At 42.5% G+C, this 23536-nt stretch overlaps 2 protein-coding genes across 2 annotated transcripts in view; both read right to left on the bottom strand.

The window, feature by feature from the left end:
• Positions 1-20300, bottom strand: part of LOC131244052 (rust resistance kinase Lr10-like) — a 26262-nt gene extending 5962 nt beyond the window's left edge. Inside the window, exons 1-2 of the mRNA XM_058243718.1 lie at positions 20125-20300; positions 19478-20052 (exon numbers count right to left, since the gene is read on the bottom strand). Of these exons, the coding sequence (XP_058099701.1) occupies positions 19478-20052; positions 20125-20300 (751 nt within the window). The remainder of the gene's footprint in view (positions 1-19477; positions 20053-20124) is intronic.
• On the bottom strand, positions 19198-23536 carry LOC131244051 (uncharacterized). Its single transcript, XM_058243717.1, has 3 exons — positions 23344-23536; positions 22036-22113; positions 19198-20613 (listed from the first exon to the last, which is right to left on the bottom strand). Exons 1-3 carry the CDS (start codon positions 23534-23536, stop codon positions 20384-20386), a joined length of 501 nt encoding a protein of 166 aa, XP_058099700.1. The 3' UTR covers positions 19198-20383.

Here is a 23536-nt window from a genome sequence, read left to right as displayed (position 1 = left end):
TTTAAAAAAAAGGAGCAGATCCAAATTTCCGGTGACCCATAATATATATAGAAAATAGTGGTAATCGTTAAAAACTTTTTAAGGGCCACCAAATTTTTGAATCAAGCTGATATTTCTATGGTCTCTTCATCTAGGTTTTAGGTTTTGGTGACTTTACCAACAGGTTGGATGGAAATAAACATTCTGGCAGCCCCTGTGAAGTTTTTGACGGTGGGATTCAATCACTACTGTTTCATGTGGTATGGTTCATGAAAAATTTTAATCCGCTTCGTTCCTGGGATCATGTCTTAAAATAATCTGTTAAAATAGATGGACAGTGTGGATGTAAGGAACATTCATAGGAGTACTCGGCCCTATAGGGATCCACCCAAACGGCACCGGGCACCAGTGCGAGAGAGAGAGAGAGAGAGAGAGAGAGAGGGGCGGTTTAAGTGAGAACCTTGACTCACACAAGACAGTGTGGCCCTTACCGTGGGGCCCACCTTGATGTATTAATTCTGTATCCACACCGTCCATCTTTTTTCTTTTTTCTTTTTTTTTTTTTGTATCCACACCGTCCATCCAAACGGCACTGGGCACCAGTGCGAGAGTGTGGCCCTTACCATGGGGCCCACCTTGATGTATTAAATCTGTATCCACACCGTCCATCTTTTCATTTTAGGGCATTATCTAAAAATTGAAGCTAATCCAATTACCAGGTGGACCGTACCATAAGAAACAATAGTTATTGACTATTAAAAACTATTTATGGGCGACAAAATTTTTGGATCAAGCTGATATTTGTTACATCCTTTCATTCAGGTCTGTATCACTTTATCAACAAGCTGGACGGTCAAAAACCATTACGGTGGACCTGAGGAAGTTTTTAATGGTAGGCGTTCAGCAATCACTGTTTCCTGTGGTATGGCCCATCTGAAAATTATATCTTTTTAATTTTGGGACCATGCGATAAAATAATCTGCCAAAGTAGATGGATCACGTGGATATTGGTTTCATATTCATATATCGATGCGGTCCCTACCGTCAGGATGGCACCCACATTGCTGGTTGTTGGCCGCAAGTCATGCTCAAGAGGGGAGGAGTGGATTAGGTACGACCCTGTCTCACCGAACACAGAGCTACCCTGAGTGTGGGGCCCACCTTGATGTATATATTGTATATCCACACTGTCCATTCATTTTTCAAAATTATTTTAGGGCATGACCCCAACATTAAGCAATTAAAATCTTAAATGGAGCAAAACATAAGAAACAGTAGTGTTTGACCATCAAAAACTCCTTGAGAACTAAAAAAAATTTGGATGAATATGATATTTGGTTTTCCCTCCATCCAGGTCTCCGTAACCTTATCAAAAGGCTGAACGGGGTGGATATACAATACATGTATGAAGGTGGGCCCCACTATCAGGGATGCACCATATTTAGTGAGGCCAAGGTCTCACCTACTTTGCCGCCGAGACTTGGGAAGAAAGCGAGGTGGGGCTCACCACGGTGTTTGTGCAGAATGTAGGTATAACCCAGAAAATGAGATAGATGTAATGCTCAAGTGGACCACATTAAACAAATCCATTTCACGGTACAAGGATTGACCTTGTTGAAACTTTCTTAGACCCCACTTGCCATCAGATCTACGTCATCTTTTGAGCTCATGGCCTAAAATGAGTTTATGAAACAGATGGACGGCGTAGATCACTTGTATATGTAAAGGTAAGCCTAGTAAACTCTTTCTTTCACACACTTGTCTAAGACAAAAGGGTAACTTTTTGAGGTATTAACAGCGCATTTCTTTTGAATGTCTTTTTAAAAGGTAAGTTAGTTTTTATAAGTATTTTCAAATCAGCCCTTTATTCAAATATGCCATAAAGGCAAGCGGATTTTCATAAATAACTTTTTAAAGTATCATATGATACCAAGAAAAAACTCATTTTAACTAATGGATCACAACACAAAAACTTCATCATGCCTAAGGTCATAGGTTCAATTACCCATTTTGGTGTTTTTGGGTGTGATCAATTACCCATTTTAATCAACACAGTTCATCTATTTTACTAACTAATTTTAGGCCATGACCTAAGAATAAGGCGGATCAAAATCACAGGTGTACCGCACTGCAGGAAACGATGGTGATTGAACGCCTACCATTGAAACTTGTTGAGGCCACAAAAGTTTCCATGAACTCAAAATATCTTGGTGGAGGAAGGTTTCAATGGTCGGCGACATTGACCCCATTGCTTCATATGGGGTGCTCCACTTTTCTTGATTTTTTGGTTAGCTTGTTAGTACACACTCCACTGTGTGTATACACTCCTGTTAGCCACCCCCACTGGAGAATCGATACGAAGACTTCAGTGTTGAAACGGGGTACACCAGGTGCTTCCCTTGAGTATCATTGGATCTACCTTATTTTCAGGCTCACACAATAAAATAATTTGAAATAATGGATGAATGGGGTATATAAAACATATGCATCATGGTCGGACCTACATTACTTCGCTAGTACCGACATGCACGGGTGCTGTGCTCTACAGTCCGCAATCCAACACCCAGAGGGATGTAACACTGAGGTGTTAATGGTTATCTTGATCGGTTGGATCTGGATGGGTCTTACTTTTGTAATGTTTGTTGCAAATTTAAACCGTCCACCAATTTGTCCATCACATTTTAGTGGATGGGCCCAAAATCCAAGCAGATCCAATGCACAGGTGGGTCCCACGACAAGAAAAGTGGTCGGCAGCTTATCACTCTTGAAATTATTAATGGTCCATGGTTTATGTGTTTAGGCCATTCAAATCCAACCGTTTAGAAGGTCATTTCCAATCAGCTAAACGTAACCACTGGATTTTGTCCCTAATTTAAAATTTTTGTGGCTCCATGCAGTTTGAAGGGCCTCCATTCAATATACACTTTTAACTTTAGTATGGTCCACTTGGGGCTTTGGATCTGGATCATTTTCGGAGCTAAGACCTAAAATCATGCGAGGGAAATGGTGGACTGACTCAGATTTTTCTCAAACAATATGGTCCATTTTTTTTAGGCCATCCAAACCATTGAAACGGCATTTCCAACCATTTAACCATTTAGAAGATCATTCCTAGCGGGTTAAACATAACCACCGAATTTTTACGCCTGATCTTAAGTTTCTTTGGCCCCAAGTGGGTTTGAAGAGCATGCATTTAATATGCACTTGTACTTTCCGTGTGGCCCACCTAAGCTTCAAATCTGCATTATGTTTAGGCCCAAGCTCTAAAATCATATCAAGGAAATGGTGGATGGCTCGGATTTTTCAAAAAGAATATGGTGAAGCCAATGATCACTGCGACCATCTCTTGCAAACATGTTCATAACTAAGGTAAAAGCATTGTTGGTTTAATTACAGGGTATTTTCGCCTTAAAAATCATATATTAAATTGTAAATAATAAAAAATGGCTTACGACACCATGTGCTTTAATGTCTAATGTTGTAAAACTTACGAGGTATACTTTAAATATTTTAAATCGAAACGGCATATGACACCCAATGCTTTGATGCCTAACAACGCAAAACTAAAGCGGTTTACTCCAAAGGCAGGTAATTTTATGGAAAAAGAATTATTATTATTATTATTATTTTTTTTATTTTTAAAAGGGCATATGACTAGCTTGCTTGAGACGGATGTAGTAGCTTCCCAGTCTGAATACCATTTCAGCTCACATGTCTGGGATCTGGGCCATCCATCCGATAAAAGATGCCCCGAATACTCATAACATAGGGTATATAGATATCGTATATTTTTGCAGATCGAATATAGAAATTTGGCTTTTTCCCAACAGTTCGTTTTTTGAGTGGACCCAGCTGATGTTTCGATAAGCCATGCGCACCGTTCACTCTATATGGTGAATAAACCCGATATTTCATCAGTTTAAACGTTAGCACGTGTACTGCGGATCTCTAATTTGGTGTCGCACGGCTAAGAAAGAAATAAGGCGGGTCGAGAAAGAAAGGAAGGAAGAGAAAAGAGGTGGGTCAGTAGGTTTACAATAAGCCAAGAAATATTTCCACGGAAGGAACAGGAGTATGGAGACCGAACTGTGGAGAAGGATGTTTTGTTGGACTGGTCAAGATGGTCTCCGTCCAAACACTTCTGTCATCACACATCAACCATGTGATGATAAGATGCACTGAGACTCAGTCAAAGCAGTTACGTAGTCTATACACTGAGTCTCGTGCACCGACTTCCACAAGTTTTTCGTCGTCTTCTGTCACTATCATAAAAAGTTTTCTTACCGTAATCTTTTCTAGATTTCTCAATCGTACGATGATGCGCCTCCTGGTTCTATAACTGCCCACGTAGCCCAACAAGCAACTCATTCAATTCACCATTTGTCTGATCATGGCATAAGTCAAATTTATCCCGCTGGTTGCTATAATGGTAGGGTCATGACCATCCTTAGCTTATCTTCTGATCCGGTTTCTTCCGATGTTAGAAAACCACATAAATATTATAAATGAATTAAGAAAAGTACTCGCAACTGCATAACTAATTTCAAATATGAATAATTCAAAATTTACATAGAAAAACCCTGCAGGAAAAAATCATGGCACAATAGATAGAGTCTTATTAATTTGAACAAGTAACGAATTAACTTCACAAGCCTTAGCTATGCCCTTGAAATCTTAAGAATGATTTAGAAAGCCCGAGAACACCTCTTCTATTATCATAATTCTAATTACACTTAATATATATACTATCACAACTGGAATAGGAAACAAATTCCGCATTTACGCAATTCTTAGGACTTCGATAGCATTGACAACCCATCGAGGATTTGTCAATGGTATCGATCTTATTTCAATGACACCGAGTAGCAACATTAAAACATTTCAGCAACCAACATGAAAATTTTTAAATTTTTTAGATGACATCGAGCACCTGTCAATGACATCGACATCTGCTCGATGTTATTGACAAATTTAAAATATCAACATCTCCACTATGTCTTCAATCTTCATTTATCATAACTCTTTATCTATCACTATCTATAATTCTGTTTTCCATCGTAGCTTCACCATCCCTTCTTGTGCATGCTTTGTCTTCCATTTATGCCTTCGTCAAGCTTAGAAAAGTTACATAGAACTTGAACTTCTCTGTGGGAACCACCTTTGTAAGCATGTCAGCCAGATTCATGCTTGTGTGAATCTTTTCTAGAGTCACGCCTCATTTCTCAAGCACCTGTCGGATAAAATGATGACGCACATTAATATGTTTAGTATGTGAGTGATTAACTTAATTTTTGGCCAAATTGATCACGCTTTCGTTGTGACAATTGACTGGCACGACCTCCTACTAAAGCCTAAAATTGATTTATCATCCCCCTCAACCAAACATCGTCCTTAAATGCTTCTGTCACTGACATATATTCATCTTTGGTTGTGGAAAGATCAACCACAGACTGAAACTTCGACATCTAACTAATTGCTCCACCCGCTAGCACAAACGAGTAATCAAAAGTCGACCTTCTAATATCTCTGCCTGTGTAATCTGAATTCACATAGCCTACTAACTTGTCCCATAATTTTTCAGATGATAAGATATAGTCCTGTGTACGTCGAATATATCGAAATAGTCATTTCACTGCCTCTTAGTGTTGTTTGCCATGATTTGACATGTATCTGCTAACAACACCAACTGCATGTAAAATATAAGGTCTTGTACAGACCATGGCATACATCAAGCTACCAAGTGCGCTCGAATAAAGCAAATAAAATATATCCTACTTTTCTTCATTTATTTTAGGATACCTTTCAGAAGATAACTGAAAATGATCCGCATAGGGAACACTAATTGACTTTGCCTTGTCCATCCCATACTTCTTCAATACCTTCTTAAGGTATTTTCCTGAGATAACCATAGCCTGCTCCTCTTCATATCATTGTGTATGTTAATGTCAAAAATCTCTTTATGGCCTCCAGATATTTCATCTTGAATATCCCTGATAACTGAGTCTTCAATATATCAGTCTCAGACATACTTTGACTGACAATAAGCATGTCATCAGTATACAATACCAAGATAATGAACTTTCTATCATCTAATGTCTTGTAATGGACACAATGATTATACTTACTCTTGGCAAACTTCTGACTCACCATGAAAGAATCAATTTTTTATATAACTGCTTGGGTAACTGTTTTATGCCTTACAATGACCTCTTTAACCTGCAAACCTTGTTCTTGCTCCTTGTATTTCGAAATCTTCTGTTTGGTTCATGTAAATTTGCTCTTTCAATTCCCCATGCAGGAAAGTAGTCTTCACATCCATCTGTTTCATCTCGAGATTGTATTGAGCAACCAACGCCAATACGAATATGATAGATATTTATGTTACTATTGGCGCAAATATCTCAGTGAAGTCCACACCTTCTCTCTAAGCATATCCCTTTGCTACCAACTTTATCTTATACCTATTAAATTTCTTCTTGAAGATCCATTTGTACCCGATCACTTTTCGACCGATGGAAAGCTCCATCAGCTCGCACATCTCGTTCTTGTACAAGAAGTCTATTTCATCATTCATCACAATTTTATACTTTTCGACATGTGACTCATTGAGAACCTTCTAGAAAGTAGATGGATCCCCCTCATCTGCAATGAAGGCAAATGTAACATTTTAGTCATCCCTGTATCTAGCCACTAATCTGTGATCTCACGGCGGATTCCATCTCATAGGTGGATACTCCACCTACTCACGTACCTCTGTCTGTGTCTCTATCTCAGCATGTGTCTCATTTATGCCTAATTAAATGTCCACCACTAACTTTTTAGGTTCCTTGTGCTCATCCGTATGTAACAATGATCATTCATCGAATTTGACGTCAAAGCTAATGATGATTTTTCATATGACCCGGTCATACAACCTGTATCCCTTCACACGACTACTATAGCTAACAAAAATGTATTTCTTAGCCCTTTGGTCTAGCTTATCTCTCTCAATTGATGATACATAAGAGTAAGCATCGCAACCAAATACAAGCAATCCCGGCTAATCTACCTGCTAACTTCTCCACACTTCCTCTGAAATCTTACATTTAATGGTCGTAGAAGGGGACTGATTCACCAAGTAATAAACCGTGTTAACGGTCTTAGTCCACAGGTCTTTGCCCAACCCAGCATTACTGATCATGCATCGAGGCCTTTCTAAGAGAGTCAGATTTATCCGCTCAGCGACATCATTCTGCTTTAGTGTATAGCACATTGTGTTATACCTCACGATCCCTTCATCCTTACAACATTGAATGAATTTCCCAAAAGTTAATTCTCCACTATTATCTGTCTTTAATACCTTTACTTTTCGCCATAACTATTTTTCCACTACTGCCTTCATTGCTTGAAGTTGGTGAAGATATTGAATTTATTTTTCATAAAATAATTAAACTCATACCTTCCTATAATAGTCATCAATGAATGTGACGAATCATGACAACCCTCTACCAAAAACCATAGGCGACGACCCTCATACATTAGAATGTACATAATCAAGAACACCCTTACATACATGTTTACCAAATTTAAAAGATAACATTGAATGTTTATCATATATACAATGCTCGCATATATTAAAATCAAAACTTTTAAAGGCTGATATTAAATAATGATCAAAAAGTACCTTCATGCCTCGCTCACTCATGTGGCCCAAGCGTGCATGTCACATATGTGTAGACATGGATCTGCTACAGACTTTTTAGTTCCACTAGATGAAGTGATCTCGATCAACCTGTAAAGGTTCCCGCTCCTCTATACCTTCATGACAACGAGTACCTTCTTTGAAAATTTAAGAACACGATCAAAACCGGTGAATTTGCACCCAAGCGCCTCGAGTGCTCCAAGAGATATCAAGCTCTTCCTCATATCAGGAACACCTCTCACGTCGGTTAAGGTATGATATATGCCATCAAATATCTTAATGCACACTAATGCAACACCCACCACATTACAGGCATTATCATTGCCCATAAATGCTTGGTCACCATCACATACTTTGTAAATGGTGAACCAACTCGAATGATGAGTCATGTGATATGATGCCCCAGTATCTAAAATCCACTCATCATGTGATACGATCCCTTAACGAATTCCTTCTCATAAGTGTCTACTCCACTTGCTCTTGTACCTATATTTGCGTCTTGTATCAGCATTTGTTTCATCTTTATCAATCTAAACGTCTACAACCAACTTTTTCACTTCCTTGTGTTTATCGTTACGGAACAAGGATCCTTTATTGAATTTGATGTCACGACTAATGATGATTTTCTGTGTGACCTGGTCATGTAGCTTGTACCCCTTCACACCATCACTATACTGTTCACAACCCCAATTATAGGGTCGCGATGTAGTAATAACTTGGTAAGACCGAGGTCGAATCCATAGGGATTAAACTTGTGCGTATTTTAAAAAGAACTAGAATTAAAACTAAAAAAAGATCTAAATACAAAATCTAGAATAATTGAAAGTGATTGTGAATAAGGTTGATTAAAACTTATAAATTTAAAGGTGAGAACTAGGGTACTAAGAATCCACTTGTAGCTATCAAGATGATACCTTATTTGATTCAAGAGATACAACTAGAATCAAAATCCTATCTTATCCAGTTAGGAGAGGAGATGATCAAATCTCTAAACTTTTCATTAAACTAGCCTCAATAGATAAGGATTTTGAAGATTTGGAGGAGATTCCATCACCCTACCATGCCCGGGAGATGATGGTGAACAACGGGATTTACCAATATCACAATTTCAAATAGGAAAAGAAGATATTCAAAGCTATCGCAGTGTTTATTGTAATTTAAGTCACAACAAACCATAGAAAATTGAAAATATTCCTTAAAATCAACTAGAAATCAATGAAGTTCAATATAAATAAGAATCAAAGCAAAATAAACATTCCAATCACGCTACAAGCTTCACCTCTTAGCCCTAACTAAGAGGTTTAGTTAACCATAGACATGATTAAACCCAAATCTCTTAAATAAAACATGAAAACAAGATACCTAGGAACGTCCCTATTTATAGTTGTGAAGTTCCACCTTATGCACCAACTTGAAATTTCTGCAATTCGATCGCAAAACCGCCTCAATATACGCAGCCATGTTACGCATCGGTCAGACCAAAGTCGAGTCCGAAGCATGGTAGGATTCTGCTTCATCAATTGCCCAATTTTGGTCAGACCGAGCATGGGTTTAGTCGGATTGAACTTAAGTTGTCGGTCGAACCGAATTAATCTTTGGTCGAATCAAATTAACTCCAAAATTTATCGTTCTTCACTGGAGCTTTTTGTGCACTTTTAATCGCACTGAGTCTTCCCTTTGGTCGAACCGAACTGGGTTTCGGTTGGACCGAATTGTCTATCAGTTGAACGAAATTAGCTTTCGAATTTCATCTTTGGTTGTTGGACTGTTTTGTGCGAATTCAGTCGGAACGAACCTGTCTATTTTCTGCTGAAGGTTCTGCATTCTTTCAAGTTATTTCTTCATCCTTTGTACTTGGTTTCCTTAGATCTTCGTCATGTGAATTCTTCGTCCTTTGTCTTCTAAGATCCATCATTTGCCTTGGTGATTCTTGAGCATCAAATCCATGTTTTTAGCATTATTTTCAATCCAAGCTCTCGGATTCACCTTGCAACACAAACATATATAAAATATATCATTAAGCATTATCATGTTCTTAAAACCAAGATATAATTAGAGGAAAATATGCAATATTTGACACTCAACGTATAGCCAAAAAAGTTATATTTTTTAGCCATTCGCACCGTGTTATGCCTTATAATCCCCCCATTCTTATAAAATTGATTAAACTCCTTAGAAGTAAACTTTATACCGTTATTAGTTCTCAGAAATTTCAATTTTTGCCATGTCTACTTTTCGACCATTACTTTCCACGCTTTGAAAGTATTAAAAACATTAAATTTATGTTTCATGAAATACACCCAAACCTTTCTAGAGAAGTCGTCAATGAATGTGACAAAGAATGATGACCCTCATCTATAAACAAGGGGAGACAACCTCCACACATCCGAATGCATATAATCAAGTTGTTCTTTACTAACATGTTTTCCAGTTTTAAAAGAGAACCTTGACTATTTCCCATATATGCAGTGCTCACATATATATAAATCAAAACTTTTAAAGCTATGAATTAAACAACAATCGAGAAATACCTTCATTCCACCCCCGCTCATGTGTCCTAGGCACGCATGCCACACATGTGCAAACGTGGATTCTGTTATAGATGTTTCAGCTCCATCTTATATTGTGCTCCCTATCAACTTGTAAAAGTTTTTACTCTATCGTGCCTTCGTAATAATGGGTGCCCATTTAGAAACTTTTAGGACATTCATAACTGACCAATTTACATTCGAGTACATTAAGAGCTCTCTGAGATATCATATTCTTCTTTAAGTTAGAAACATGCCTCACTTCTATCAGAGTATGTTCCACCGCATCAAACATTCTGATATAAATCGAACTAATTCCAATTATCTTACAAGCATGATCGTTACTTATAAGAACCACACCACCATCATACTCATTGAACGTGATGAACCAACTCCGATAAGGACACGTGGTACGATGTCCCCATATCTAAAATCCACTCATTACACAAGTGTTTGACTTTGAACACAGACAATACGTACAACCACTCATCTCCTTACTGGACTTCACTGAATTGTCCTTCTTTGGTCATGTTGACTTCTCATCATTCTGGGTTTTAGAATTTGTACAGTCATTCTTCATATATCTTGTCATGTCATAATTATAACACTTCAACTTTCCTTTGTTGTTCGACTTGGACCTAGATCACGACTTCCCCTTCTCTCGCTCAGATGATATTTCCTTGGCAACCAGTACACCTGTATAAGTACATTCCCCATCATTATTAATTTTCAACTGCTTTGACTGAAGGGATGAAATAATGGTATCTAGGTTCAAGGTATCTCTACATGGCACAGAGTATCCACCAGATACTCATATGAATCCAGAAGAGACATCAACAAAATTAGGGCTTTTTCTTCTTCGTTAATCTTCACGTCCAGACTTGTCAGTTTGCAAATCGATTTGTTGAATGTGTTAATGTGCTTAGAGAGATCCGACCCTTCCGCCGTCTTCAAATTATACATTTGTCTCTTCATATATAGGCGATTGGAGAGAGATATGCTCTCCAAATTCACCCATAGGCTCGTGATAGTCGTCTCATTGATGACATTATAAAGGACTTCGTCGGCCAAGAATAATTGAATTGCGCTAATTGCCCTCTGATTAAGTTCATCTCAATTATCTTATTTCATCGATTTAAGACGTTTTGCTTTGTTCATGAGTGTTTGCTGCAATCCTTCCCAAATTAGGAGAGATTTCATTTTCAACCTCCATAATTCAAATTTGTTTTTACTCGTGAATTTCTCTGCCTCGAACTTAGCATTCGATCCATTCGATGTCATATCTCATATTCAATTTGAAAACTCAACATTCGCTCTGATACCACTTGTTGGGGATACGACAAGCTCTTACACAACTTATCTGGCGCGGAAGCAACCTTAAAAAGAATTAAACAATATAATATGGAAATAAAAATTCAAGTAACTACAGAAAACATATGAATTTTATGAAGAAAAACTCTTGCAGGAAAAAACTACGGCACCAAGTGACAAACAATCCACTATGATTTAAAAAGAAAAAAAAAAGATACAAGAGATGGAGCAACTTATAAATTTTAAAAACTTAGCTTTCTCCCTCTCAAAACATTTGGCTCTCAAACTCTTACAGTTTGCAATCTTACATTAATCGTGTAAGACCCGTGTCCTAATCCGTACGGTTCCGTTAGCTTCCGCGGTCCTTCCGGTCAAATTCCGGCAACCTTCGCACCGTATTCGGTGTTTGCGCACGATCCTAAGCCAGTTCCCGCGCACCGACGTCGGCTTGGTCCGAAAGTTATATCATAGCGACCGCGTCGTCGCCGCGGTTCCAACGCCGTGACTTGCGCACCGAACCGATACCCAGGCAAGAAGATGCCGATCAGCGTTTATTCCGAAGAAACACCGCGCGTTACGGATTTCGAGGGAATCTCTACAATTAGTCCCATCAATCAACCATTAAAGCATCCCATACCTCAAGTACAACAACCCATCTCCACCTTTTTCAAAAGTCTACCCTCTTTCCACCTCACCACTCCTCTTTTTCCATTTTCAACATCAACCATCCCCCATCACTCCATCACCCATCTCTCTCTCTCTCTCTCTCTCTCTCTCTCTCTCTCTCTCTCCCCCTTACAAGTCTCTCTCTCATTTCAAACTCTCCTATAGCAAGTCCCATACGTATGAGTCTCCTATGGTGAGAAAATGGCATTTGTGAGGCCCCCTTTCCCACCCCTTCATCTCTCATCTCAATCATCCATTTCCCATCTTCCTCCATCAAAGAGAAGCACAAGGAGCTAAGGAAGCCAAGGGAGCAAGAAGATCAAGCGGTGGGTGTTTGGATAGGATAGTTTTTGATGTTTTTAAGATGGGCCAAGTGAGGCCAACCGATCAATGGTTCGGATCTCACTTTGGACCCTATGATGTGGCCAATGGCCCACTTGGATCATCATGATCATTCCATGATGAGGCCATTTTCCATGGACCCCATCATGATGTTTACTTTCTTGCATATTTAGGGTCATCTAGACCGTCTGATTTAGTGGAGAAGGGATCTCTACCGTTGAATTTTAATTTAATAGGCCCACATGTAATGGGACCCACTTGATGTATGATTTAGTGCAAGGGAGGGCCCATAGTGCCGGGGTCCCTCCATCACACGGTCTCACTCTCTATCTCTCGCTCCTTTGTTTTATTTTATTTTATTTTTGTGATGTTAATGAGATTGTGTGGCCCACTTGAATGGACCCCACCATGAAGTTAGTAGGTTATCCAAACCATTTACCTGTGGGGCCCACTTTGCGTGTATTGTACCCACGCCATCCATCAGTGGTGACCCTCATGAGTAGGCCCACCTTGCTCGGCCAGAGAGTCCAGCGTCCAGGGACGCTGGACGATTGGTGAAAAACACAAATAAAAGCTTGGTTCAAGCTAATGGAGGAGGCCCATTCATGTAGGCCCCACCTTGATGCATGTCTCCAATCCACACCATCCATTCCCTTCCCAAGCCATTTTTAGGCGTTGAGCCCAAAGATGGGACCGATCAGATTTTCAGGTGGGCCATAACATGGCAAACAGTGAGTTTACCATTGAAATGTCCCATATTGCTCCTATACACCGAAACAGGCCCAATATTGGGCTTGTTTTGCTTGTGGGGGGCCATGGAGGGCCATTGGACGGAGTGGATTGTCCAAATATGGACCCCACCTGCGAAAACCATGGAAAATCAGAAAATCAAAAAAAAAAATACCTTGGGCAGCAGCAACGCTGCTGCCGTTGTCAGAGAGCAGGCAGCGCCTGCTGCTACCTGCGCACCAGCTCCAGCGGGCGGACGGTTTGGCCGACGTACAGCCCAGCACGGCTGTAGCCGTGGGCCCCACATTGATGTTTATTTGTCATCTAATCCATTCGCACGGTGGGCCCTAACGTCAGTGGATCACCCTCTGAAAATCACCTTGATCTAAGGCTCAGGTGGCCCACACCGTATGAAACAGCGGGATTTAACCTCTACCTTTGAAACCCTTTTGGGGCCCACAGAAGTTTAGGATCAAAATGAAATTTGTTTCTACCCTTCATCTAAGGCCCACTGGCCTTATCAAGGGGTTGGATGACATATAAACATTATGGTGGGCCCCACATGGAGCCCACAGTGATGTAAGTATTTTATCTCCACCGTCCGCCTGGACGGTGGAGCCCACTGTGTGTGTGCGCGTGCGTCTGTGGGTGGGTGCATGCGTGTGTGTGCGTGCGTGTGGTGTATGCGTGTGTGTGTATATATATATATATATATATATCTATATATATATAATATTATATTATATATAATATCATATGTATTATATATATATATATTATATTATATCATGTTTAATATAATATTGGTGGGAGGCCCACCTTGATATAGATGTAAGGCCCATGGGTTGAGGCCCATAGATGTATTAGGGGCCCATGGGTTATGGCCCACAAAAAAAAAATGTGTTGGGGCCAATGGGTTTAGGCCCATTTGATGTACATATGGGGCCCAATTGGCGAGGCCCATGTGATACACAAACGGCCCATAAGATTAGGCCCATTTGATGCATTCTAAGGCCCATAGGTTATAGTCCATTGCAATGCACATAAGGCCCATTGGTGCGGCCCAATGATGTGGCCCACTTGATGAATACAAGGCCCATATGATATGGCCCATTTGACGTATTTAAGGCCCAATGGGACGTGCCTAAGGTCCATTGCAACATACGATCCCAACATGGGTTATGTAATGATGTCTACATCGGGCTGTACCTTGGGAGCAATGGTGGTTTGACGTCCCCATTGCAAGTATAGTGTTGGTTAAATGTCCGCATTATGACTTTCCCTAGGGCCTATGGTTAGGCTCGTGCGTGTTATGTGTAGGCCATCTAGGCCCACCTTCGTTATGCACATCATCCATCCTATATAGCATGTTTAATTCCATGATTCATGATCATATGCATCATACGTATGCTTGATATGAGAAATGACTGATCATAGCATATGTCTTTGGGCAGATTGTTTAAGGGCTCCCGTACAGGGGGTGTTGCCCTGCATGAGCGCATGATACGCGCAGGATTGCTGTATGACTGGATAGTGTGATTCATGCATTCGCATTATGTGATATGGTTACTATACGCCTTAGCGACATCAGGGTCGTAGCTTCCACAGACGTATCGTGGTTGGCAGGATTGGATACCGGAAATACTGCTCTATATGGGGTGCGATAGATATCCCTGGGTGAAAGTCCCTAAACCCTTATGGTACCAGGAGGTTGCTCCAACGTCTAGACCGAGTGGATGCATGAGCGCTGAGTGCCGATTACCAGACGGTTGCGCTTTCCACTGTGTCGTGGTCGGTTGGAAGGGGGTGCGGCCTTACCCGCCCGAGAGTAGGGGGCAATGCTATGCTGAGTCTGACCAGCTTGAGGAATGGGTCCGCTATTGACGAGCCGAGCCCGATATTGGCAGGCGGATAGTGAGGTCTTTTCCACTCACCTTATTGCGCGCGATGGGGCGGCAACCTGGCTTGGAGTGTACTAGACCCCGGTGATATTCCAGATTTGAGCCGTATTGACATGTGGACTTAGATGAGGATTTGTATGCTTGAGTTGCATTTCGCATTGCATGGCCTTGGTATGGCCGACATCATTCTTTGCACCGCATGGCCTTGGTACGGCTAATGGTATTCTTGGCATTCATTAGCATGTTCCGCATTACTCTGATACTGCATAACTACATTACCACCTTGAGCATACACTTTCACCACCCTCTAAGCTTTCTATAAGCTTATGCACGACCGTTGCGTGCAGGTGACGTTGGATCGCAGCAGCGCGGAGGCTTGGGCGCGTAGCTGATCTTTTTGGAGCTTTTGGTCGATCATCATTGTATTTCCCTTATGCTCATTGTATTTGTAAAGTTTTTTATTATAGTGGAAATGTGATGGAGTTTTTGGTTGTTGTTTGTGGGTTATGCCTTTGGTTATGCTTATTACGAATCAAACTGATGTTAAAAATCCTCCTTGTAGCATCCCAGGATCGGAACCTGGCGAATGGGCGCTGGGAGCCGAGAATGGGGTTCTACGGAGGCTGTCGGCACCGGATTCGGCGATCGGGAATTTTGTGAGCCCGGTTTCCGAGTTTGGGGCGTGACAGAAGTTGGTATCAGAGCATAACTCGGGAATAACCAAAAACAACATTACATGTCTGCTATGAATGATTTAAGTCCTAAGTTCGGATAGCCTAGCGATCTTTTATTACCGACCCTTAACGAGCGTGCCTCCGAGAGTTTTCAAAGTTAATTAGGCACCTTTGCTCTTTCCTATAGGACATGGCGCGCCGGAGAGTGACCCGATCGACTCCTGCACTACCACCTACGATCCCTGCTCCACCACCCGAGATCCCTACTGCCCCGCCTGAGGATGCCACCCATCTACCAGGGATTCATGCTGCCCAGTCTATGGGTGCAGCTCCTCCACCAGAGACCAGTGCGGAGCCGACCGTATCTGTGAGTGCTTCCCAGTTACAGCAGATGCTGCAAGCTGTGACGGCCGCACTTCAGGGGCAGGGTAGACCCCCAGTCGTTTCACCAGCACAGGCAGAGCAGGAGAGCTCGAGTGCCCTCCTTCGAGAGTTCCGACGCCTCGATCCCCCGCATTTCCAGGGTGAGCCAGACCCGACCGTGGCTGAGAGATGGCGCGCTGACGTAGAGAAGATATTTGAGACGATGGGATGCGCGACTGAGCGGCAAGTCCGATTAGCCGTATTTCTCCTTCATGGTGAGGCTGAGCACTGGTGGGCGTCAGTCTCCCGAGCAGCGGGCGCTGATTTTGTATGGACTTGGGAAGATTTTGTGGATCGGTTTGACCGACAGTATTTTTCCAATCACATCCGACGTCAGCGAGCGTTGGAGTTTGAGGCCTTAGTGCAGGGCGATATGACAGTGGCTCAGTATGCCGCTCGTTTTGTAGCACTGTCCCGATTTGCACCTTACTTAGTGGATGATGAGGAGCGGAGAGCCCGTCGATTTGAGGGCGGCTTGCGTTACGGTCTTCGAGGCCGTGTTATTGGGCATGAGCTCCCTACCTTCGAGGAAGTGGTGCGGAAGGCCCAGATTTTTGAGGCTGAGTGGGACGGTTCTCAGTCTGATCGCGGTCAGAGGAGAGACCGGAAGAGGCAGGCTTCTTCCAGTGATACCCAGCAGGGTCGACCTCAGCAGAGGCGCACAGGTCGCCCAGCCTTCCGAGCGCCCCCAGCACCTCCAGCACCATCTCCGAGACAGTTCACTGGCACTTGTTTTAGGTGCGGTGCGACAGGACACCGTATGTGGGAGTGTCCTCGTCCCCAGCAGCAGCAGCAGAGAGGTCCACAGCAGCCTCCACCACCGCAGCAGCAGCAGAGACCCCCACAGCAGCAGCAGAGGCCCCCACAGCAGCAGCGACAGCAGCCTCCACCACCGAGGCCACCTCAGCAGCAGCATCAGCACCAGCCTCCGAGGCCGCAGCAGAGGCAGCAGTTTCGACCGCCTCAGCGACAGCAGCAGCAGCAGCACGCTCAGAGGGGACAGGCACCTCCCCAGCCGGCTCAGGCTCGATTCTATGCAGCCCAGCAGGATCCTCAGTCATCTGGAGGAGTCGTTGAGGGTATACTTCCAGTATCTGCATGCATTGCACGTGTGTTGTTTGATTCTGGTGCATCGCAAAACATCAGTAGAGAATTTATTTGATCCGCCACCCAAGCAAATTGCCAGTAGAGTCACCCCCGTCAATGCTCCTAAAGTGCTATGAAATGTCTGTTATATATGCATTCTGTCCATCTGTTGCTGCAGATATGAGCTAAAAAAAAATTTCATTTCAAAACTCAAGTGATCCTTGCCACAAGAAACGATGGGATTGAATAAGATATAAATATCATGGTGGGCCATAGGAACGTTTTATTGGTGGGCATTTACTCTCCGGCCCGTTAGTTGAGCACGCAAAGACTTTTGATGTACCTTATTTATGAGCTCATGTCCTTGCTCTCATTTTTTAATTTGATCCGCCACCCAAGCAAATTGCCAGTAGAGTCATGGCAATTTGCTCTCATTTTTTAATTTGATCAGTCATTGTTTAATTTCACCGCAGCCTAGCATGCTCTCATCCAAGTGCCTCATGGGATTAACTAGGACGCAGTCTGGCTGGTGTCAAAGCACTGTGGGCCCACCATGATGTATGTGTTTTATCTCGTTCATTTTGCCAGCTTATGTCAAGGCATGAGCCCAAAAATAAAGTAGATCCAAAACTCAAGTGGATTACACCAAAGGAAACAGCGAAGATTTAAAGCTAACCGTTGAAAACTTTTTGGGAGGCCATAGCAGTTCTGGATAAGTTGATATTTGTGTTTTTCCCTCGTCCAGGGTTACGTGATTTTATGGACAGCTGGATGGCAAATAAACATTTCGGTGGGCCCAAGAAGATTTCAATCATTTGAGCAATGAAGCCGCCTCAATTTTGAGCTTATCATGCCTAGCTAGTAGCTGGAAAAATTCGATTGGCGTGGAGAAAAACTACACACACATCGTGGTGGAACTCAGAGAGCTTTCACATCAGCTAGCTGGTTGGTTCTCGGATCACCAGCCAAAAGCCCGTCGATTAACCAGGCATCACAACCAGTGGGACCTACTGTGTGTGACCTGGCCTCAAAATAAGGATGGCCCACTAATCACATGGGTCCAATCTCAAAAGAAATAATAATAATAACGGATGGCAAAAGAGTTGGCTGACAGTGTATACCCAACACGTGTATTGCCCACCTGATGAGTGGACTGGCCTAATTTTCTAGCTAGATCATCTGGACGCTTGGTCCCACCCGGCTGCATGCTTGGATATTCCCCAACCGGGAGCGGTTGATCGACCAAGGTGCGCGGGACCCCTGACTGTGGGGCCCACCTTGATGTATGTGACTACATCCACGCCGTCCATCTGTATTGAAAACTCATTTTAGGGCACGATAAAAAAATGGAGCAGATCCAAATCTCAGATCCATAGTACAGGAAACAGTAGTACTTTGACCATTAAAAGCTTCTCGTGGGTCACTAAAGCTTTGGATCAAGATGATATCTGTGTGGTCTCTTCATTCATATAGGTCTTTGTGACCTTATCAACAGGTTGGATGCCAAATAAACATCCCCGTGGACTCGATGAAGTTTTTAATGGTGGGGATTCAATCACAACTGTTTCTTGTGGTGTGGTCCAACTACGATTTGGGCATGCTTCATTTTTGGAATCATGCCATAAAATGATCTTTGAAAAATGGTTGGACGGTGTGGATGAATACATCACTGTGAGCCCCACAGTCAGGGGTCTCACCTAATCCGCTCCCTCCCCAAACATGCTACATTAGCAGTTAACACATATGGGGTATCTCCTTGCTTGATGAGAAATCCAGCTTTTCATCCCGGGTACAAATGGCAAGCAACATGTACAAGATCCGAACCGTTCATTTGATTGGCCCTGCCATGCATGGCGCAGAATGGCACAAGCCCCAAATTTCCCGCTGGTCTGACGATCTTAAAGGCCAATAAGATGTTAAAGATTACAAATAAATAGTTACGGAGAATTCCAAGTAATGATGAATATTCAGTGGACCAGAGCCCTCTAATTGTCAGTTACAATTATCCAATCCATGTGATTTTGTCCGCGTACCCAGCAGCCAATCCACCATAGAGCCAACCAGATGAATGGTCTCCAGATCTCATCCAACCCAACTTACACTTTGATTGAGGAAACAAATAGTCGGGTATTTAAAGCGTGATCATGTGGGTCTCACCAGTAACAACCCTGGACACGCTTGTATCGAATGGCGCTGGAGGAGCGTCGATCACCACATTCCCCTCCAACATCTCTATAACCCTGCGCATCGTCGGTCTCAGAGCGGGTTCGAATTGTATGCACCAAAGGCCCACCAGTGCCATCGTCCTCACGATCTCATCTTCTCTTCTTTGGTCTGAATTGTGTTTAGACCACTCACCACCAACCTCCACCACATAGTGCAAGTAAGCCCACTCAGGAAAGTAGGCCTCACTCACCCTGCTAGCTTCTTCTTTGAAATTCCTCCTCTTCCCAACCATTTCCAAAACCAACATCCCATAACTATAAACATCCGACTTGCTGGTCACCGGACCATGGTTCATCAACCACATTTCTGGTGGTGCGTATCCCGGAGTCCCTCTACCACGGGTGAGCGACGCATGACTAATCTCCCTATTCAGTGCTTGTGCTAGGCCGAAGTCAGACACCTTGGGCGTGAACCTCTGGTCGAGAAGGATATTGTGAGGCTTGATGTCACAGTGCAATATCCTGACCCGGCATTCGTCATGGAGAAAGGCGATCCCCCTCGCGGTGCTGACAGCAATCTCATGGAGCTGAGCCTAGCCCAGCTTATCGGGCAAACCGTGGTCACTTTGGTAGATGTACCTATCTAAGGACCCATTTGCCATGAATTCATACACTAGAGCTCTTCTCGACTTATCGAAACAAAAACCCAAAAGCCGGACTAGATGGTTGTGGTGGATTAGGCCAATGGTCTGGACCTCATTGACAAACTGGGCCTCGCTTTGTTCAGTTTCATCGAGAAGCTTGACGGCCACCATTAGGCCTCTAGGGAGGTTAGCCTTGTAAACGGATCCGAAGCCGCCTTGGCCAAGCTTGTGAGGGAAGTTTTGGTTGTATTTCTTCAGCTGTTTGTAGGAGAATCTAGGAGAATCTCGATCGTCGGCATTCCGGAGTAGTAGTTGTGTAGGAATGCTTCAATGGAAGCTGGGGTACTATTGTCGTTGTTTGGATAGTGTCGAAGCAATAGCTCGTCTTGACCACGTTGTTGTGATCTTCGCTTCATCCGACGCCTCTGAAGGTAGTAAATGTAGATTGCACATGCTATGACAGTTTCCAATACGAGCCAAAATCCTTCAACAAGAAGAAGAAGACAATGATCAGACATGGACACCTATGCTCCCTCCAGCTGCAGTTGCAAACTTGGAGTTAATCGTTCAATGACATTTTCGGAATGAAAAGTACCAACAACGTTTGGAAGACTGGTGGGGGCAATATGGGAATAAATGGTACATAAGTATAGTTTTGAGGTGATGGATGGAGGCATTTCGGGAATAAGCTGCAAACTTTTCACCATGGCATTTCGAACTGAGTCATGACTCAAGACTCCATCAAACAACCTACTTTTTACCATGGCATTTCGAGCTGAGTCATGACTCAAGACTCCATCAAACAACCTACAAGCTTTAGGTGTTAGAGTACGGTGAATCAATATATATATAAAGGGACTTTATCACTCTCTTATGGGTGCGGGATGGAATTCCACACGGAAACATATTGGACAAAGGTGGAAAAACGCTCACACCACAAGCAGGCTGGGTGGAGGCACACTCACATTTCACATCATAAACATGCGGGCTTGGCACCCATGGGAGGATATATTAACAGAGGCATTTTTGCTACTCCGCTTTAATACCATATGTTAAGGTCAAAATCTGGACCACCCTCCACTCAATACTGTGAGCCTCGAACGGACCCTGGTCCTGCACAGAAAGGTGAGCAAAGGAGACCCCGGCTTAAACAGTGGACCCTCCGATGCCTAAGTTAGGCTAGAGAATTTGAGTCTAAGTTGCGTAATGTAGAGAGAGGGTGTAAGATATTGTATACCTGTTGCAATGGGGTCCCCTGGTATTTATACCTGTGGGTAAAGATGATCGCGTTCGTTAATCTCGGCACGATTTACTCAATCATGCAGATATTGTAATCGTGGAGATATTATCCACAATATTTGGGGCGTGTAGTGTATCGTGTCTTAAGGGCGCTCATCCCTAGGTGAAATCTTGGGTCACGTACGTATTTAGGTTAGTCTTCCAGCTCAGCACTCGGAGTATCCTTACTCGAGCTCGGCCTCATCCTGTCCAGACCCGAGACCAAGTACTAGTATTCGGAGTCAGTCGAATAATACGCTTCGGACTCAGATGTACGCATAGTTTGGCTGTTTCGCCAATGTGAATTATTATAACTCGGAGTCGTGATTCGTTGGTAGCGAACTTGGCCACACTAAACCTTCATAGCCCTCTTGAGGTCTTTCCTTTGAGCTCCGAGCTCTGTAATCAGCTTGACTTGTCGGATCAGATTTTCCTGTAGCACCATGTAAACATATAATTACTTTGTTGAAATTGTATTTTTGATTACACATTGATATAATTAAGTGGTTGTTTGAAATGATATTAGAGTCGAAGGTTAAGTGTTTGAATATCGAGAGCAGCCAATATGAATCTTTTATACTAAGCAGGCAAGTTTCCATTAACATATACATAAGACAGCTACTCTTACCAATAATCAGCATCACTCGCTGCTTTGGGCGCTGCTGCTTTGGCCCACCGCCGGCAGCAACAGGCTCAGTTATAAGCCCTTCAAAAGACAACAACACATATTAGATCTAACCAGCATAGGGAAACAAACACACATGAGAATATTTAGACGGCTTTTGAAGTTTGTAGTTAGATCTAGTTCATAAGTTTTAGGAACTGTTTCATGCACCCATAAATCCAATGGTTCAGATTGCCCAGCTCCAGTTAAGCTGTAGAGCTTTAGGATGCACGTTCTAGTTATGGGAAATCGGATTACGTACTAAGTTACTCAGTACCCGGCCATAAGCTCTTATCGTACTGAGTAAACTCAGTTGGGCCCACTGTGAATTTATGTGGTTTATCCACACCTTTCATCCGTTTTTCCATCTCATTTTAGGCGTTGAGCCCAAAATTGAAGCTTATAAAAATCTCAAGTGGACCATACCACAGGAAACAGTGGAAATAATGATTTCCACCGTTGAAAACTTTCTATGCCCCACAGTGATGTTTATTTGTCATCCAAACTGTTCATAAGATCAAACAAACATGGATGAAAGGAAAAAACAAACATAATCTTGATCCAAAACTTTTGTGGCCCCCAAGAATTTTTCAACGGTATAACTTCAATTCACATTGTTTCCTGTGGTGTGGTCCATTTTAGCCTTCTATATCCTTCAGTTTTGATCTAAGGCCCTAAAATTATCTTGTAAAATGGATGGACAGACAAGATAAAATACATAAATCACGGTGGACCCCACAGAGTTTACTCAGTACGCTAAGCGTACTGAGTTACTCAGCACGCAATCCGCTTCCTACTTTTGGCTCAGTGTAAAAGCAAATTAAAGAAAAACTAACATTTGAAAGATCTAACCAAAAAATAAAAAGTAACAGTGGAATGATAGTGTCAATTGAAAATTTTACACGGAAAACGTGGTGTATAAACCATGTAAACATTCTAGCACACCCCTCTTGACCTGGACCATCCAAACAGTAATTCACCTCTTGGATTGATCACATCCGGAAAATTACACTAGTCGAAAGATCCCAACCATCCTTTCAACAACCGACAAAAGCCAAACAGGCGATTGAATGATCAGGCCCATCCATGAAATAACACATGCGTTAGCAGTCAACAGGCAAGTGCCCAACAGAGAGAGTTTATACACCAAGTTTCAGTGTATATAAATACCCAACAAAGAATCAATCATCCAAAAGCCATGATCTAAAAAGTAACATACCATCAGAGCCGTTGTGTCTATGGACCCCAGAATTGCAAAACAAACCTCGCTACCAGTTCGCCTCTTCTCATCAAGATGCCCGCATCTCCCACCATCCCTTTCCATGCGTGACCCACAAACCCCATCCCAGTCACTTCTAAAACCTTCTTGAAGAACCTTCCTAAGGTTCCCAACCCCACTGAAGTTGTTAAACACTTTCACTGGGATGACAGTCCTAAAAGGTCTACAGTTGGGTATATCAGACAT

Source organism: Magnolia sinica, chromosome 4 (assembly GCF_029962835.1).
Source record: "Magnolia sinica isolate HGM2019 chromosome 4, MsV1, whole genome shotgun sequence".
Taxonomy (NCBI): domain Eukaryota; kingdom Viridiplantae; phylum Streptophyta; class Magnoliopsida; order Magnoliales; family Magnoliaceae; genus Magnolia; species Magnolia sinica.
The sequence above is the reverse complement of the archived record's forward strand: the minus strand, read 5'-3'. Positions and strand labels throughout refer to the sequence as shown.